The sequence below is a fragment of the Rhinolophus sinicus genome, chromosome X (genome assembly GCF_036562045.2).
Source record: "Rhinolophus sinicus isolate RSC01 chromosome X, ASM3656204v1, whole genome shotgun sequence".
Taxonomy (NCBI): Eukaryota; Metazoa; Chordata; class Mammalia; order Chiroptera; family Rhinolophidae; genus Rhinolophus; species Rhinolophus sinicus.
Window position 1 is genome coordinate 111,522,994 of NC_133768.1, and position 18,716 is coordinate 111,541,709.

General features: G+C 60.4%; 1 protein-coding gene across 2 annotated transcripts; it reads left to right on the forward strand.

The window, feature by feature from the left end:
* Positions 1 to 234: 234 nt before the first annotated feature.
* On the forward strand, positions 235 to 15,901 carry PLXNA3 (plexin A3). 2 transcript variants are annotated; one of them, XM_019719164.2, is made up of 33 exons: positions 236 to 594; positions 2,473 to 3,096; positions 3,458 to 3,997; positions 4,469 to 4,651; positions 5,742 to 5,870; positions 5,941 to 6,041; positions 6,387 to 6,510; positions 6,595 to 6,751; positions 6,830 to 6,929; positions 7,101 to 7,215; positions 7,382 to 7,582; positions 7,671 to 7,767; positions 7,909 to 8,099; positions 8,178 to 8,323; positions 8,391 to 8,511; positions 8,618 to 8,754; positions 8,869 to 9,039; positions 9,306 to 9,399; positions 9,483 to 9,722; positions 9,797 to 9,940; positions 10,019 to 10,253; positions 10,345 to 10,487; positions 10,569 to 10,825; positions 10,922 to 10,988; positions 11,086 to 11,232; positions 11,318 to 11,477; positions 11,607 to 11,710; positions 11,909 to 12,005; positions 12,292 to 12,482; positions 12,636 to 12,805; positions 13,268 to 13,480; positions 13,688 to 13,838; positions 14,859 to 15,901. In XM_019719164.2, exons 1-33 carry the CDS (start codon positions 346 to 348, stop codon positions 14,952 to 14,954), a joined length of 5,895 nt encoding a protein of 1,964 aa, XP_019574723.2. In that variant the 5' UTR covers positions 236 to 345; the 3' UTR covers positions 14,955 to 15,901. The 2 variants fall into 2 exon arrangements, with proteins under 2 accessions (XP_074179604.1, XP_019574723.2); XM_074323503.1 differs by lacking the exon at positions 14,859 to 15,901 and having other exon boundaries at positions 235 to 594; positions 13,688 to 14,826.
* Positions 15,902 to 18,716: the final 2,815 nt, after the last annotated feature.

Genomic DNA, 18,716 nt, shown 5'->3' on the forward strand with positions numbered 1-18,716 from the left:
CGCGAGTCCTTGGCTGGTGTGTACCGGAGGGGCCAGGACAGGAGAGGCCGCGCCCCGGCAGCAGGTGGTCTCCGCGCGTCTCCGAGCGCTGGGGCGGGGCGGGGCCGGCGCGCGCCCGAGCCAGCCGGGCGCGCGCCCCGGACCCGAGGGGGTGTGGCACGGGCGCGCGCGGGTCCCACGGTTGCCCGAGGCAGCGGGTGGGGAGGAGGGGGAGAGGTGCGCGCTGCGGACGCGGCTTTTGCGCGAGGGGGTGGTCGGTTCGCTGGGCGGGGACCCCGGCAGCTCGCGGAGCTCGGGCTGCGGGCTGGGCCTCACCCCAACCCTGGAGAGGAGCGGCCCCGGCCCATGCGCCCGGCCCTCCCTGGGCTCCCCCGCCCGGCGCGGTGGTACGGTCCGGGTTTAAAAGGCCCCAGCGGCCGCGGGCTGGCCCAGTGTGTGGGCGGTGGCGGCGGCGGCAGCGGTGGTGGTGGCTCGCTGGGCGCAGGGCACGGGGTGCGGCAGTGGGGTCGCTCGAGCGGGGCGGGTGTGGGGCTCGGGGGCGCGTCCACGTGGCTGGCAGGCGGCCACCGGGAGCCAGCGGCGGTGGAGGGACAGGTAGGTGGTCGCCATCCCCCGCGGTCGGTGCGTGGCCAGCCTGCTCGATGGCCCGGGGCTTAGGCAGCCCGAGGATTCTGTCGGCCTCGAGAGGGTCGGGCCCTGCCTCTCCGTGCCCCTTGGGCGCTGGCCTGACTGGTCCTTAGTGTCCCGCGCCGGTATGGACGATCAGTACGAGCCCAGCCCCCTGCCCGATAGGGACCCTTTGTGGCGGAGGAGCGGCCTCTCCAAGGACTGCTGTGGCGTCTTCATCCACTAGGGTCCCCGTGGGTCGGCTGAGGGGTGCCCCTGGTGGGGGCAGGGAGAGCCGGGCCAGCAGCACGGTGGGGGGCATCGGGGAGCATTGCCCGGAGCTGCATCTCTGCCAGGGTCTGTCCCCATCCTTTGGCTTTTTGCTGGCAGTGCTGTAAGCAGAGGGGCTGGGTGTGCCTGTGATGCCCCAGGCTCCCATTTACAGGTGGAGGTTGGGATCCGGGCTTGGGATGCAAATCCTGCCTCCCGTCCTGTCCGGTCCCCATTCCGAGGCTTGTGTTCTTGTCTGGTGTGGAGGAGGTGAGGGTGGGATGAGACTTCTCTTTCGCCTTCCTTTCTTCTCTGGCTGTTGCGTTCCGGGTCCAGGATTCGGACCTGACAAAAGAGCCCTGGAGAGGTGATCAGTCTGAACTGAAACTTTGCAGTTTCAAGCTGGGCCTGCTCCTTGTTCTAGCAAATGCATTTTTTCCTTTCTCTCTTCTGCACCTCCTTAGTTTGGTCCCCTTTTCCCCTCCCCCAAGCTGGGTACCTCGAGTCTCCCTTGAGGCTTGGGCACTGAGACGGTAGCACTAAGACCTGTCCCGTTGTCTGCTATGACACTGATCTGCTATCTTTGCCACCTAGGGCTGGCAGGAGAGCTGGGTGTGGCCTGGGGGTGAAGACCCGGCCAAGCTGGCACTGTCAGTACAGCCCCAGGCCCATCTTCCCAAGGTCTCTCTGTATTAGGGACCATGTTCCCCTTTCATAGGGCTCCTTGGGCCCCCTGGCACCTCCCCTTCTCCAGCTACCCTCTGGATCTGGAGGGAGAGTCGTGCAGGACTGCCTGGGCCATCTGTCTGGCTGGGCTTGAGCAGAGCCTGACTTATATCTGTCTCGGTGGTGGTGTGTGTGTAGCTGTGGGGGTAGGCGCGACTCGGCTTTGTGTTGCAGCCGGTAGGCCAGACAGCAGGCTCCTGGACAGCCAGCCGAAGGAGGCCCTGGGGGTGAGGATGCAGCTGGGGCCAGGAGTGGGAATGTGGCAGTGCTGAGTCCAGTCTCAGGCCTTGCTGCCTCTTCAGACCTCTGTCCCAAGGATCCTGCTGGAAATGCCACTCTGGGGTGGTGTTCCCCCCAACCTCTGGCCTGTGATTGTTCTCTCCCTGCCTTTCCCCTTCCCCCAACTTGGGCGTAGGGTGTCTCTGTGGCCTGGGGTTTGTCTGTGGTGGCTCTTATGTGCGGCTAGCTGCCCTCAGCTCTTGGATCTGGTGTTCAGGGTCTCATTCCAGGAGGGCCTCCTGCCCTGCCTTTCCCAGCATCTGGCTCTGCTGCCCCCTTGGGTGTGGCCCAGCTGAGGCGAGGCCTCCTGGCTCCTTTCCAGGGGTGGGGGGTGGGGGAATGATTGATGGCCCCCAAGCCTGCCCGCGCTTACTGCTCACTCATTCGCCCTGGTGGAGGCCCCTCCTTTCCCAGCCGTGGTCACCATCTGGGGCTCTGACTGTGGCATGGTGGTGGGTGAGTGAGTGGCTCCCACCCACCGTGGCATGGAGCTTGGCCTGCTGGGGGTCCTAGGCCAGGTGTTGCAGGAGGAGGGCTGGCAGCCTGGGCCGGGGTGGGGGTGTCTGACTTGCATTCGCCATCTCTCCTCAGGCCCACCCCGGGGCACAGCCGCCGGCCATGCCCACTGTCTGCCTCCTCCTGCTGCTCCTCCTCACCATGGAAGGGGCCCTGTGTGGCAGCAGGCCCTTCCCCGCCTTCTCGGTGACAGACACCACACTCACCCACCTGGCTGTGCACCGGGTGACTGGGGAGGTATTCGTGGGTGCAGTAAACCGTGTCTTCAAGCTGGCCCCCAACCTTACTGAGCTACGGGCCCACGTCACAGGACCCGTTGAGGACAATGCCCGCTGCTACCCACCCCCTAGTATGCGTGTGTGCACCCACCGCCTGGCACCTGTGGACAACGTGAACAAGCTGCTGCTCATAGACTATGCAGCCCGCCGCTTGGTGGCCTGTGGCAGCATCTGGCAAGGCATTTGTCAGTTTCTGCGCCTGGACGACCTCTTCAAGCTGGGCGAGCCCCACCATCGCAAAGAGCACTACCTGTCAGGGGCCCAGGAGCCCGACTCCATGGCTGGTGTCATCGTGGAGCAGGGCCAGGGGCCCAGCAAGCTATTTGTGGGCACTGCTGTGGATGGCAAGTCTGAGTACTTCCCCACTCTGAGCTCCCGCAAACTCATCAGCGATGAGGACAGTGCTGAGATGTTTAGTCTGGTGGGTGAACCCACCTGTCTGTTCACCCTCCTCCCCTTGCCTCTCGTGCTGCCCCTCCCTCAAGAGCCAGCACCTGTCTCCCTCCTGCCTTCGCTCTGTCCTGGCTCCACCTCTAGAAGAGCCCTGGTCCAAGATGGACAAGCTTCTGAAGACAGGAGGATAGGCTGACGCACGGGACAGGGCTGTTTACCCTGCCCTCTGTGGCCCTTCTGCCTTGGGCTCCTGTGACCATGTGGGGCGGGGGACATCTTGTGAGGGAAGCCCTGGGGGGCTGTGTTGTGGGGGATGAGGAGCCAGGGTTTGGGAGGGTGACAGTGGACCCAGGCCTTGTCCCATGCTCTCTCCTCAACCTGCTCCCCAGGTGTACCAAGATGAGTTCGTGTCCTCGCAGATCAAGATCCCTTCAGACACCCTGTCCTTGTACCCCGCCTTTGACATCTACTACATCTATGGCTTTGTGAGTGCCTCCTTCGTGTACTTCCTGACACTGCAGCTGGATACCCAGCAGACGCTGCTAGACACAGCAGGGGAGAAATTCTTCACATCCAAGATCGTGCGCATGTGTGCGGGGGACTCCGAGTTCTACTCGTACGTGGAGTTTCCCATCGGCTGCTCCTGGCGTGGTGTGGAGTACCGTTTGGTGCAGAGCGCTCACCTGGCCAAGCCCGGCCTGCTGCTGGCCCAGGCCCTGGGCGTACCAGCCGACGAGGACGTCCTCTTCACCATCTTCTCTCAGGGCCAGAAGAACCGAGCCAGCCCGCCCCGGCAGACTGTCCTCTGCCTCTTTACGCTCAGCACCATCAATGCCCACATCCGCCGCCGCATCCAGTCGTGCTATCGCGGGGAGGGCACGCTGGCCCTGCCCTGGCTGCTTAACAAGGAGCTGCCCTGCATCAACACTGTGAGTGCGGCGGGTCTTAGCCCTGGAACACTCACTTCCCTCTCTCAGGGACCCCTGCCCTCTCTCATCGTCTTCTTGCATCTGCTGCTTCTCCTTCTCCCCTGGCCTGCCTTCTCACCGTATCTCCTGGTGGGCACTGTTTGTGGACCACCCCTTCCTTTGCCTGCCCCTCCTCCCAGCCCCAGTTTGCTGCTTCTCGCTCTATCTCATGGATGGCCCTCTCTGTCTTGAGTCAGTGACAGTCTCCTGGCCTTTCCCCACCTTACAGGCCCAGGCCTCGCTCTCCTTTCCCAAACTCTTGCTCCCTCTCCTTCCTCAGCCCCCAATTTCCTGTGGGGCAAACAGTTGGTCTTGGCTGGTGGGGAACAAGTCCCAGATCCTGCTCCCTTCTAGAACACAGGGTCTTATGGCTTCTGTCCAGCTGCTGCCCCCAAGCTTTGATTCTTACATGTATCCCTCCTGTTTCTCCAGCCCATGCAGATAAATGGAAACTTCTGCGGGCTGGTGTTGAACCAGCCACTGGGTGGCCTGCACGTGATTGAGGGGCTGCCCCTACTGTATGACGGCACTGATGGCATGGCCAGTGTGGCGGCCTACACATACCACCAGCACTCTGTGGTTTTCATCGGCACTCGCAGCGGTAGTCTGAAGAAGGTAGGCCCTGGTCCCCTTGGCATGTGGAGATTGGGGCAGACTCTGAGATGTGGGATGACAGGTGGGGACAAGAATGTGTAGACAAGCCCTGTGAGACCCTGGACAGGGCACAGCCAACAGGACAAGGGGAACTTCCCAGCTTGGGCCCTCGGAGCCTGGCCATGCTCCACGGGCCACCCCGGAGCCATCTGCCTGTGCCAGCACCACTAGTTGCTGCAGCCTGACTTGCTGACTTCCTGTGGCCATGGGGACAGAGACCAGACCTATCTCAGGGCCTCCTGGCCAAAAGAGGAGGTGGCTGTGGTTCAGGAACTGTCGTTGCTGGGTCCTCAGTTGAATGAATGCAGACATACGCCCTTTGCCGTCTTGTCCCCTCATGGGCAGCAGGGCTGCAGCTGCTTCCGTCCCAGGTCTGGGGGTGGCGTGAAACGGGGAGATGAGCTTCTGGGGGCTCTGATGTGTTCTAAAGGGACAGGAGTCAGGATAGCTGCCACGTTCTCATCCTGCTGGCCTGGCAGTTGTGGAGCGATCCCCAGGGAGGTCAGAGGTAGCCGGGGGAAGGTTTGTAAAGGGAGCTGCTGAGCTCTCAGCCGGGCCTGCTCCCCTCCTGGGCCCTTTTTGTCATTTATAACCACTTTATTGAGATATAATTCCCATCCCATATACTTCCCCTGCTTAAAGCATACATTCCAGTGGTTTTAGTATGTTTGCAGAGTTGTGCAACCCTCACCACTATCTCATTCCAGGACATTGTCGTCACCCTAAAAACCCCTTCCCGTTTGGATATCACCCTGCTCCCCCATCCACCATCCCTAGGCATCACCAATCTCTCTGTCTCTATCTCCTGGGAACCTTTCCTGGGTGGCTGTCACCGCCGAGGGCCTCCAGGGGGTGGCCTTTGAGCACTTGTTTTCCTGCTCTTGGTGCTTGTGGGGGCCAGCAGGTCAAGTGCTGAGCCCCAGCAGCCCTGGCTTCAGCTTGGCCACAACCTGGAAAGCCCCTGGCTTGAGGAGAGGATGCCTGGGGATGTGTGGTGCTGCTGTGGTGTCACATTGGCTTGTCATCCCTCTTCCCTGGCCTTGTGGCCCAGGTGCGAGTCGATGGCTCCCAGGATGCCCACCTGTACGAGACGGTGCCTGTGGTGGATGGCAGCCCCATACTCCGAGACCTGCTCTTCAGCCCCGACCACCGGCACATCTACCTCCTGAGTGAGAAGCAGGTGGGCCCGTGGCGGGCAGCGGCGGGTGGCAGTGTGGAAGCCGGATGGGTGCTGATGAGGCTGTCCCCAGGTGAGCCAGCTCCCAGTGGAGACTTGTGAGCAGTACCTGAGCTGTGAGGCCTGCCTAGGCTCCGGGGACCCACACTGTGGTTGGTGTGTGCTACAGCACAGGTGAGGGCAGTGGGAAGGGGGTGGGTGGTGACGATGGGCTCAGTGGAGCCGGCCAGGCCTGCTGTTGGCTGGGGAGGTCAGGACCTGCCGTCACCTGTGTACTCACTTCTCCCAGCTGTGGCCTTGTGGCCTTCCCCTCCCTCCCCTTCCACTTTCGCCAGCTAATGAGTAGAACCTCCACCCTGAATGACGTCCTTTGGACCCCAGGGGACAAGGCTGAGGCATGCTGTTGCCTGGCACTGTGGGCTGGGCCTGCTGTCCCCTTCCCCTCCAGGCCCCCACGGAGCTCTGGACAGGGCCCTCCCAGGGCAGCTGTGGGATGGGCTCTGGCCTGACCCCATGCAGATGCTGCCGTGAGGGGGCCTGTCCCGGTGCCTCAGCCCCGCATGGCTTTGCTGAGGAGCTGAACAAGTGTGTCCAGGTGCGGGTGCGGCCCAACAACGTGTCAGTCACGTCACCTGGGGTGCAGGTGAGTGGTGCGGTGGTGGTGGGGGTGTGCCAGTGCATGCACATGTGGGGGGACGCACCCTGCTGAGTCCTCTGCCTCCCCCAGCTGACTGTGGCCATGCGCAATGTACCAGACCTCAGCGCAGGCGTGAGCTGTGCCTTTGAGGAGGTGACGGAGAACAAGGCCATCCTGCTGCCCTCTGGGGAGTTGCGCTGCCCCTCGCCCTCCCTTCAGGAGCTCCAGGCTCTCACCAGGGGGCACGGTCAGTGGCTGGGGCAGCTCGGGATGGGGGCACTCTGTGTCCCCAGTGGGCTCACAGCCACCCTTGGGCTCATTACAGGGGCCACCCGCACTGTGCGTCTGCAGCTGCTCTCCAAGGAGACCGGGGTGAGGTTCGCCGGAGCCGACTTTGTCTTCTATAACTGCAGCATCCTCCAGTCGTGAGTACTGGCCTTCCTCACTGTCCCCACATGTCTCTGTCACTTGCTATGCTGTGCAGATGTCACTTGGGCCCTGGCACCTTCTTCCTTCGCTTCCCCATGTGTCCGACAAGAGGGGTGGTGAGGGGGCAGACTTGCCCTTCTCTTATTTCTCAAGCCTCTTTCCCCCAGGTGCATGTCCTGCGTTGGCAGCCCTTACCCCTGCCACTGGTGTAAGTACCGCCATGTGTGTACCAGCCACCCCCACGAGTGCTCCTTCCAGGAGGGCAGGGTCCACAGCCCCGAGGTGAGGCGGGCGCCACGCGAGGGGGCTGGGCTCCGTGTGGGCTGGCCTCTGGTTTTTCTGTCTTTTGGTCTCGGTGGTTTTTTGGAGCCTCCTCAATGCGGGGCTGGCCCAGCTAGGCCTGGATGTCAGCAGTCAGTGTGTGGCTGATGGCCGTTCTCCCTCCCAGGGTTGCCCTGAGATCCTGCCCACTGGGGACCTCCTGATCCCGGTTGGTGTCATGCAGCCTCTTACCCTGCGGGCCAAGAACCTGCCGCAGCCCCAGTCGGGCCAGAAGAACTACGAGTGTGTAGTCCGGGTGCAGGGGCGGCAGCAGCGCGTGCCCGCTGTACGCTTCAATAGCAGCAGTGTGCAGTGCCAGAATGCCTCAGTGAGTCCCCCCCACTTCCGCTGGTCTGCAAGCCTCAGGTGGCTGTGGCAGGGACCTTCTGACAGGTCACGTGCTCCATCTCTCCCAGTACTCCTATGAAGGTGATGAGTACGGTGATACCGAGCTGGACTTCTCCGTGGTCTGGGATGGAGACTTCCCCATTGACAAGCCTGCCACCTTCCGAGGTGAGGGGTGGGATGGGGCTGGGGAGATCGCCTCCTGCAGCAGAGTTGGCATACAGTGGGGCCAGGTGCAATGGGGACCTTCTGTCAGAGCTGCCAAGGCTCCCTGTAGCTGCCCCCCAGCAGTGTCCTCTGTGCCCACAGCTCTCCTGTATAAGTGCTGGGCACAGCGACCCAGCTGCGGCCTCTGCCTCAAGGCTGACCCCCGCTTCAACTGTGGCTGGTGCGTCTCGGAGCACAGGTGCCAGCTGAGGGCCCACTGTCCCGCCCCCAAGACCAACTGGATGCACCCGAGCCAGAAGGGTACCCGCTGCAGCCACCCCCGCATTGCCCAGGTTAGCCTTCCCCATCTTCCACCTGCCAGGCCCCTGCGTCTCCAGGCTCACACTCTAACCTCTCATCCTGTTCTGCAGATCTACCCACTCATGGGGCCCAAGGAGGGGGGCACCCGGGTCACCATCGTGGGCGAGAACCTGGGCCTCACCTACCGAGAGGTGGGCCTGCGGGTGGCTGGCGTGCGTTGCAACTCCATCGCCACCGAGTATGTCAGCGCCGAGAGGTAAGTGTGGTGTGCAGGTGCCCAGGCTGGTGCTCCGAGGCCGGGCTTGACATTCTCTGACCCCTAGGATTGTGTGTGAGATGGAGGAGTCGCTGGTGCCCAGCCCGCCACCAGGACCCGTGGAGCTCTGTGTAGGTGACTGTTCCGCTGACTTCCGCACACAGTCTGAGCAGCTCTACAGCTTCGTGGTACGTGAGCCTCCTACCCCTTCCCACGTTCACCCCTTCTGGGGGGCTGTAGCCCTGCCTGCACTGGGCTGCTTCCTCGCTCCCCTCAGGGCTGCTTCTCCCACAGACCCCAATGTTCGACCGTGTGAGTCCTAGTCGGGGCCCGGCTTCTGGGGGCACACGGCTCACCATCTCTGGGAGTTCTCTGGATGCCGGCAGCACGGTCACGGTGACTGTGAGAGATGGCGAGTGCCAGTTTGTGAGGTGCGCAGGGCCCTGCCATTCTTGGGCTGGGCATTGAGTAGGGGCTACAGGGGTGGAGTAGGGCCTGGGAGGGCCCTGGGCCACCTGCTCCAAGCGTGCTGCTTCCTGTTATAGGAGAGATGCCGAAGCAATCGTGTGTATCTCGCCCATCTCCACCCTGGGCCCCAGTCAGGCCCCCATCAGCCTGGCCATTGATCGTGCCAACATCTCCAGTCCTGGAGTCCTCTACACCTACACCCAGGACCCCACTGTCACTCGTCTTGAGCCCACCTGGAGCATCATCAAGTAAGCCCTGGGGAGAATGGGGCCCTGAGCTCCTGTCTCAGGGTCTTGCCTGGCGACTGGGTCCTTGGGCATCAATTCCACCTCCTGGGAACCTGAGCCCTTATTGGCAGAGGGGGCAGGGTCCTCCTGACCGCATAGCACCTGGCACCCACCCAGCGACCCCGGGTGTGGGAGGCTCCAGGCTCCCATGGCAGCCTTGATAGCTCTTCAGGGCCTGGCTGGGGGCAGTGGGTGATGGAGCCTGAGCCCCCTCCCCCTGTCCCCAGTGGAAGCACCGCCATCACTGTGAGTGGGACCCACCTGCTGACAGTCCAAGAGCCCCGGGTCCGGGCCAAGTACCGAGGCATCGAGACCACCAATGTGAGTGCCAACTGCCCTCGCCCCGCCCCTGACCCTGCCACCCATGGCCTCATGTACTGGGCTGCCTGCTCTTGTCCACACAGACGTGCCAGGTGATCAATGACACTGCCATGCTGTGTAAAGCCCCTGGCATCTTCCTGGGGCGGCCCCAGCCGCAAGCCCAGGGCGAGCACCCTGACGAGTTTGGCTTCCTGCTGGACCACGTGCAGACAGCCCGCTCCCTCAACCGGTCCTCCTTCACCTACTACCCTGACCCCAGCTTCGAGCCACTTGGGCCCTCCGGTGTCCTGGACGTCAAACCTGGCTCCCACGTAGTGTTGAAGGTACTGGTAGGGTGCAGGGGCTGGGAGGGGCAGGGAGGTGGGGAACCCTGGTTGACCGTGCCCTCTATACACAGGGCAAGAATCTGATTCCTGCAGCAGCTGGCAGCTCCCGCCTCAACTACACTGTGCTGATCGGGGGCCAGCCGTGTGCACTCACCGTCTCGGACACCCAACTCCTGTGTGACTCACCCAGCCAGACCGGCCGGCAGCCTGTCATGGTGGGTGGGGGTGGGAAAGCCACCAGGGGAGTGTGGGCTGGGGGTGGGGCTCAGCTCACAATGGGCCTATCCCTGCAGGTGCTGGTGGGCGGCCTGGAATTCTGGCTGGGCACCCTGCATATCACGGCCGAGCGGGCACTGACCCTGCCAGCTATGGTGGGGCTGGCAGTGGGGGGCGGGCTCTTGCTGCTAGCCATCACTGCTGTGCTGGTTGCCTACAAGCGCAAGACTCAGGATGCAGACCGCACGCTCAAGCGGCTCCAGCTCCAGATGGACAACTTGGAGTCCCGCGTGGCCCTGGAATGCAAGGAAGGTGCCTGGGGTGGGGGTGCACTGCAGGGCGGGCAGACTGGGGGGGCCTCCCTCCTCCTGCTCTGTTCACGCTTCCTCCCTGTCCTTCCTAGCCTTTGCTGAGCTGCAGACAGACATCAACGAGCTGACAAACCATATGGACGTGGTGCAGATCCCATTCCTGGACTACCGGACCTACGCTGTGCGTGTGCTCTTCCCTGGCATCGAGGCCCACCCGGTGCTCAAGGAGCTGGACGTGAGTCCCCCCTTACCTGCCCACTCCCTGTCACCCCCAGGGCCACTGCTGCACCCTCTGAAACTCTGCTGTCCCCTACAGACACCCCCCAATGTCGAGAAGGCACTTCGCCTCTTTGGGCAGCTGCTTCACAGCCGTGCCTTCGTGCTCACCTTCATTCACACACTGGAGGCCCAGAGCAGCTTCTCCATGCGTGACCGAGGCACCGTGGCTTCGCTCACCATGGTGGCTCTGCAGAGCCGCCTTGATTATGCCACAGGGCTGCTCAAGCAGCTGCTGGCGGACCTCATCGAGAAAAACCTTGAGAGCAAGAACCACCCAAAGCTGCTACTGCGCAGGTACTGTCCCAACCCCAGCCCTGCCCTCCGTGGGCCCAGCCCCTGAACGGTCCCACCACCTGCCAGGCCAGGGCCCCAGCAGTCTTTTCACCCTAGGACGGAGTCGGTGGCTGAGAAGATGCTTACCAACTGGTTCACATTCCTGCTGCATAAGTTTCTGAAGGTGTGCTTGGCAGGTGGGCTGCAGGGGAGGTGATGTGGGGAAGTAGCTGGCAGGTAGGCAGGCAGGCAGCAAGCTGTGTGCCCGACCCTGGCTGTAGGAGTGCGCTGGAGAGCCACTTTTCCTGCTCTACTGCGCCATCAAGCAGCAGATGGAGAAGGGGCCCATCGACGCCATTACAGGCGAGGCGCGCTACTCCCTGAGCGAGGACAAGCTCATCCGGCAGCAGATAGACTACAAGACCCTGGTGAGTGGGGTGCCAGGCGGGCAGGGCTTTGGGCATCAGGGGAAGCCTCGCCCAGAACCCACCCTGTGGTTCCCCTTGCCCTCAGACCCTGTACTGTGTGTGCCCGGAGAGTGAGGGCAGCACTCAGGTCCCGGTGAAGGTTCTCAACTGCGACAGCATCACCCAGGCCAAAGACAAGCTGCTGGATGCTGTGTACAAGGGCATCCCATACTCCCAGCGTCCCAGAGCTGAGGACATGGACCTAGGTGAGGCCCCCCAACTTGTGGCCACATTACCTCAGCTGGTGCTCGCGCCCCCCACCTGGGCTCTGTCCTCTGAGTGGAATGGGCCCCGGGTCTCAGGAGACGCTGAGCCGGACTGTCTGTGGCCCGCAGAGTGGCGTCAGGGACGCATGGCTCGCATCATCCTCCAGGATGAGGATGTCACCACCAAGATCGAGTGTGACTGGAAGAGAGTCAACTCACTGGTCCACTACCAGGTGAGGGGCTGGGGGCTGTGGCCCTGCCCTGAGGACATGGGAGCAGAGGCCCTGGCTCCTTGCCTTTCTGGCCCTTGAGCTCAAGGAACCTCGGGAGCTGTTCCACATGCACACTGCAGGGTCTGGATGGGTGGTGGCTTGGGCCGCTTGGCTTCTCAGCCTCCTGCGCTGCCCCTTCTCTGTCTTTGGGGTCTCCAGGTGACAGATGGTTCCTTGGTGGCACTGGTGCCCAAACAAGTGTCCGCCTATAACATGGCCAACTCCTTCACCTTCACCCGTTCCCTCAGCCGCTACGGTAGGTGTCCTCAGTGTAGTGGCCTCTGCTGGCCCTGTGCCCTTTGAGGCTGTGTTAGCCATCATGGGGAGCCCCTGTCTGAGCAGCCAGCTTGGCTCTGGTGGCCTCCCCGGGCCCTGCCCTTGGGAGGTCTCCAGTTCCTTAGAGCCTAGAAGTGGGGTGGCCCTGAAAGAGCAGACAGGCTTCCCTCAGCCTGCTGGGCTCCTGGGACAGAGTGGGGCAATAGCTCCAGCGATGGCTGGTGTGGTCCCACGGGCCTAAGGGGCAAACTGGTCCTCTGCCCCAGAGAGCTTGCTGCGCACAGCCAGCAGCCCCGACAGCCTCCGCTCTCGGGCACCCATGATCACGCCTGACCAGGAGACGGGCACCAAGCTGTGGCACCTGGTGAAGAACCATGACCATGCCGACCACCGTGAGGGGGACCGTGGGAGCAAGATGGTCTCAGAGATCTACCTGACCCGGCTGCTGGCCACCAAGGTGTGGGCCTGCCCCGTGCCACCCTGGCCTCAGGGCTGCTGACCCTGCAGGGAAGCCCTGCTCATTGTCAAGCCTCTGTCCCCCGTCTGTCCTTCTGTGGGGACATCCTGACCTGGCTCCCTCACAGCCTGTGTTTTGGCTGCACCCCCACAGGGCACCCTGCAGAAGTTTGTGGACGACCTCTTTGAAACTGTGTTCAGCACGGCGCACCGTGGCTCGGCCCTGCCCCTGGCCATCAAGTACATGTTCGACTTCCTGGACGAGCAGGCCGACCAGCGCCAGATCAGTGACCCTGATGTGCGCCACACCTGGAAGAGCAACTGGTACTGCTCTGTGCCTGGCTACTGCTGGCCCCTCTGGGGGCGAGTGGTCAGAAGAGGCTCGAGGCTGTGCCGAGACTCATGGACCACAAGGGCAGGGCTCCTGATAGGGGCTGGCTTGGTTGTGCAGGCAGGAGAGGACTGACATTCATGGTACCGCCAAGCAAAGGGGCTGAGAGTGCAGTTTGGAGGTGGGCTCTGTGGGGCATGTGGCCAGTTGGTAGTGGGACCAGCACCCAGGGATGGCCCTTAGCTGCCAGGGCCTTGTCCAGGGCAGAGAGGCTGGTGGCTGTTTACTTTTATGTTCACTGTCGGAAGTCTGGCAAAAACTTCACACAAAGACTCTTAACCCTAAATGTGTCAATCTTGCTGCTCTGGGCAAGGTATGGGCTGGCCAGACAGGAACAGGGTGGGAGGTGCTCACGGGGAGACTAGAGAGCTGCAGATGTGTGTCCTTCCGTCCAGCCTGCCCCTGCGCTTTTGGGTGAATGTGATCAAGAACCCACAGTTCGTGTTCGACATCCACAAGAGCAGCATCACGGACGCCTGCCTGTCGGTGGTGGCCCAGACCTTCATGGACTCCTGCTCCACGTCTGAGCACCGCCTGGGCAAGGACTCACCCTCCAACAAGCTGCTCTATGCCAAGGACATCCCAAACTACAAGAGCTGGGTGGAGAGGTGTGCCCCGTGCTGGGGGGAGGCAGGGCCAGGCAGTCCAGGGGAGACTGCTGTGGGCTGAGGGAGGCATCAGCTGCCCCTCTCTGGGCTGGCTTGTCTGAAGTGGGCCGACCACAGGAGAAAGGCCCAGAGTCCGGCCTGGCAGCCAGGGCAGGGCCTTTGGCTTTTGTGCCACCTGTCCACTTGACTTACTCAGGGTCCCAACAGGTACTACCGGGACATTGCAAAGATGGCATCCATCAGTGACCAGGACATGGACGCCTACCTGGTGGAGCAGTCCCGCCTCCACGCCAGCGACTTCAGTGTCCTAAGCGCACTCAGTGAGCTGTACTTTTATGTCACCAAGTACCGCCAGGAGGTATGTGCCATCCCTGGTGTGGCAAAGGCCCGGGCTTGGTGGTGGTCAAGGAGTACCACAAGGAAGTGTAGGGGACAGGGAGCCCATCTTTTAGATTGTTCATGATCCCTCTCCCGAGCAGGCCCCTGGACCGGTACAGGTGACACTCTCCTAGATGCTGGGATTTGAGGAACCCACAAGAGACGCCACTGGCTAGGGCAAAAGTGGAGGGTGGGGAGCACGGGGAAGGCCAGGATGAGGGCATGGGCATGGTTAGCCCTTTGTAGGGCCTGTGGAATTTGTGACTGGGCGTTTGAGTAGGCAAGGGATGTAGAGGTGTGGACCTCAGGATGTGTTTTTGGCTGGAGGTAAGAATTTTGTAAGCCAGGATATGGCCCTGGGATCCCTGCACCTGGACGAGCTTGGCAGGGGGGGCCGAGTGGATGGAGAGGGAGTAGCGACCCAAGCACTGAACCCTGGGGCCCTGAGACACTCAGGCGACAGAGAAGAGGGGGAGCGGACGGTGGAGACAGAAGGGGTGGCCAGCAGCGTGGGAGGGACCTCGAGTGCTGAGCTGATCCTGGACCATGTGTGAGGACACCCCCCTGGGGGGGGTCAGGGAGGAGGTGGTGATGGGCTGTCAGATGCTGCTGCTGGTCAAGGGAGGGGCCGAGAACACGGGCTGGGTTTGGCGACCAGATCATGGAGACCTGGACAAGAGAGGTTTGGGTGGGGGAGCTTAGGAGGGGACAGGAAAGAGGAAATCAGGAACAGTGATTGCCATGCCGCTACTGGGAGGGGCTGCACTCTGGCTGTGCAGAGGAGAAGAAAGTTGTGCAGCTGGAGGAGGATTTGGGGTCAAGAAGCTGGAGGATGTGTTCAGAGGTGAGAGGCTGCAGCCTTTCCCATGTGCCCAGGGCCCACGGGGAGGACGGATGTGCTGAGGTGAGAGGGATGGAAGAACTCAAGCTGGGGAGGGGCGTTGCCCAGGAGGAGCTGGCCCTTCCCCTCGAGCCCAGTTTTGGGGCCCTCCTCCCCCAGGTTCTCACTGCTTTGGACCGAGATGCCTCTTGTCGGAAGCATAAATTGCGCCAGAAGCTGGAACAGATCATGAGCCTCATGACGAGCAACAGCTAAGGGTGACAGGACCGGTGAGGAGGGGGCTTCTCAGTCCTGGGCCCTCTTCCCCTTGATGGGGGCGGGCTCTTGCCTGGGGCTCAGGGCTGAGCCCGGGATTGGGTGGCACGGGTGTGGTCATAGGGCCAATATGCCCCTGGCACACCTGGGCCCCCTTTATTAGTGCCTTGCTTTGGGCCCTGCAGGCGGGGAGAGGTGACAGGACCAAGCCCCCCACCCCAACAGCAGCAATACCCCCAGCCTCCTGCCCTTGTGCCCAGGTGTTGTGACAGCCCCTGCCCTCCTTGCTATTTATACCCCCAACCACCTATTTATTTAATTTATCTCCACCTCACCATCTCCATGTGTAAATATGTGTCCCCCCTGGGATCTTGCCAACCTCACTCACCTTCCCTCCTTGAGTCGTCCTGGCTCCCTCGTGACACTGTCAACTTTGGCCTAGCTACTGGCACCTCACCCTTGCCACAGCTGGCCCCACCCATTCCGATAAGGGGGCCTCGGAACCAGCAGCACTTGGGGTGGGGTGATGCCCCCAAAGCTTCCCTTGGTCTGTGGCTGTGCCAAGGGGTTCCCTCCAAACTTCTTGGGAGATGGACTGTACATTCTCACAGGGCCCTGTTTTCTCTGGGCACCTGGAGAACTGTAACCAGACATGTGCCAGGGCCTGACCTGGGCCCAGGGGCTCCAGAACTCTCCGTCTCCCAGCCCTACTGCCAAACTTCCTCAGTGTTGTCCGCACTTGCCCTGGACCCCCTCATCCTCAGCTGCCCTGTCCTGCACCTGCCCCAAGGGGCCGAGGCGGCAGTGCCTTACTCCTTTGTTCTGCCTCTTCTGAGGAATCTGGCCCCGTCTCATGGTCCCAGAAACCCCATTCTCTCCTCTTTTGTTGCATGAGTTTTCCTTTGTTCATGTAATTTTTTTTCCTAATTAAATCGTGGGAAAATGGAGTCAGTGTGTGGCTTTGCCCTTGGGGCAGGTGGGTGGTCAGTGAACATGGGAAGCAGGTGGGGAGACTGTTAAAACTCCAGATGAGCTGGACTCCCTTTGTGGGAGGAAGGGTACCTCACTGCAGGGTTCCTGAGGATTTAAGGAGGCCCAGGGTCATGTCCAATCCATCAGCAAGTGCTGGTGGCTCTACCTTCAAGGTCCATTGAGGACCTGGTCCCTTCTCCCCCTCGTCACCTGCCTGGATGCCAGTCTCCTCGTTTCTGCCCTGCCCGCCCTCAGCCTCTTCTCAACGTGGGAGGCACTGGGATCCTGGAAAGATAGAAGGTAGATCTTGTCCTGCTCTATTCAGAACCCTCCAGTGGCTTCATTGCGTCCCAAACTCTGTATCTGACAACTCCTTACTGTCCCAGTTGTATCTCCTTCATGATGTGCCTACCTACCTCTTACTCCCCCACACCTGTTAAGGTCATGCAGGTGGGGAGAAAGTGGGATGCAATTTTAAATAGTAGCCAGGAATGATATTTGAGTGTGCCAGGTGGATCTCTGTGGGAAGAGCGTTCAAGAGAGGAAACAGCCAGTGCAAAGGCCCTGAGGCAGGAGTGGGCCTGATGTGTCTCAGAAAGGGCACGAGGCCAAAGTGGCTGGCCCAGTGAGCAAGGAAGAAAAAGGAGGGGAGGACGCTGTAGAGGACGCGGCCCTGATTGTGTAGTGCTCTGTAGGCCACTGTGAAGGCTTTGGCTGTGTCTCTGAGTGAGAGCGGAGCTCAGGGCGGGTTTGGAACAGAGAAGTTCCGTGACCTGACTGAGGTGTGAAAGCCACCAGCAGCTTCAGCAGTCCTTCCATGGGGACAAGGCAGTCGACTCTGGTGATAAGGATAGTTACACAACCGTACGTGCTTGGCAAAAGTCCTAGACCTGTATACCTTAAAAGGGGGAAGTTTACAGTATGGGAATTAGACCTCACTAAACCGGAGTTCAAACACAAACAAGTAAACAAAAAGAAGAGATAAAAGAGTAAAGAGAAAGCTGCATGATCTAGAATAAGGATTCATGCTCAAAGGGAAGTTCCAGTGTGACAGTTGTGTGGGCAGGCAGCCTGAAAAGAACCAGGCAGGAACAGGAGAGAGCATGCCAAGGAAGATGGTTTTCAAAATGACCATTGTGAGATTACAGAAACTAAGCCAATGACAAGATAGGCAGTTTTTAACCTCAGGGGAAAAAGAAACCCTAAGAAGTGAATAGAACCATTTGGGGAGGAGGTGGAGTGGAAGGATCGTGGTGTAAAAGCTAAATTCTCATCTATCCATCATCAGTAATTAAGGTCTTAAGTCTGATTTCTTAAAAAAGGTAAAAAGAGACACCCCACTGTTGCCACTACAGCTGCTGCATGCTGTCAGGCGAGATTCTTCATCGCCATCATCATGACCCCATCAACAGCTTCTTTCTCCCTCCAGCTCACAATACCAGAGGTCTCCATGTTCTACAGTGGTAGACTGTTCACGCACATGCAGTAACAGGGACCAGATTTACCCTGCCACTTACTTGAAAGACACCCCCAACCACACAAAGTATACAAAATAGGCTGTAAAGAAATCGGGTATCAGGTAATGAAGGCCGGTGATCTCTGGCAAATGAGAGTTCAGCCATGCATTTGCCCCAGCTGACTGTCGGGAGAGGGAGAGGAGTTTCCTGGCAGAGCCCAATGGATACCCCAAGTTTAGGAGATGGAACTGAAATTCTCAGCACCTGGAACTGGCAGGATGGAGGACCAGAGAGAAGAGAGCGGCAGAGGGAGAGGACCCTGCACACACGCGGACAGTCCCGCTGGAGAATTCTGCAGACCACTGGTCAGCACAGGCATGTGAGGAAAGCACGCGAGGCTGGGGGAAGGACCACCCGAAAGGATGAAAGGAAGGGGACGATGCCCAGGGCTCAAGCAGGACAGGTACTAGTGGCTGTCCCCACCAGCCAGAATTGTTGTGACCTGCACAACACAAGCCGTGGGAAGGCGAGGGAGGCGGCGAGGGTTAAACTATAATAAAGAGACAGAGACTCATATACAGTTAAATCACAGAGGACCAAGGGACTCACAGCCTCAAGAGACTGGAGCCCCGAATCGGGTCACTGACAGTATTTATTGATTACAAACAATGAACATCACATGATTAGAGGCAGGGTCTGTGAAACTCTTACACCATTGCAAAAAAATGATTTCAATACCCCATTATTTGTCCCAAAGCAGCCAAAGCATGTTTCGTCCTAAGATGACTAAGGTGCGGTATGCACCTCCCTGGGGGTGAGAGTCTCTCATGGTGAAACTGTTCCATGAGCTGAGAAGAGAGAGCTTGATCTTATCGCTCTAATGGGCCTCTCTCACAATAAGGTGAGAGGAAATAGCAGAGGCAGGCAGCAGCTTCCCACAAGAACAAGAGGAAGGAGGGGCAAGGCTCCTTCCTATTATTTCTTATAACAGCTCATTGGGGTCTCAGCGGGGGGTCCTGTCTGGCTTGAGTTGTCCCTCCTGCAAGGAATCTTACTTGTCGTTGACCGCAGACCCTTCTCTTGAAGACCAGAGGGAGAGACTCAGGATATTATAAACTCCATCGCAGAGAGGCGCAGTCCCACAACTTCTTCTTTCCTTAGGGAAAGGTTGGGGGGGACAAACGGCTAGGCTGCTGTGTGACCACACAGAATGGTAAACCTCACAATTTGGGAGGCATCGGGCAGGGCGCTCAGGAGGAAGGGTCTTGCCTCAGTCGTGTGGGGAAAAAAATGACTCCCACACTGAAAGAGCCCACGCAGCAAATTTTCAGAG

Bases quoted from the DNA above. Each gene is read 5' to 3' on its own strand.
- PLXNA3 (XM_074323503.1), top strand. From the start codon at position 346: ATGCGCCCGGCCCTCCCTGGGCTCCCCCGCCCGGCGCGGTGGTACGGT. The intron at 8,100-8,177 runs GTTAGCCTTCCC...CCTGTTCTGCAG, and splicing joins GCCACCCCCGCATTGCCCAG to ATCTACCCACTCATGGGGCC. The intron at 10,826-10,921 runs GTACTGTCCCAA...TTTTCACCCTAG, and splicing joins CCAAAGCTGCTACTGCGCAG to GACGGAGTCGGTGGCTGAGA.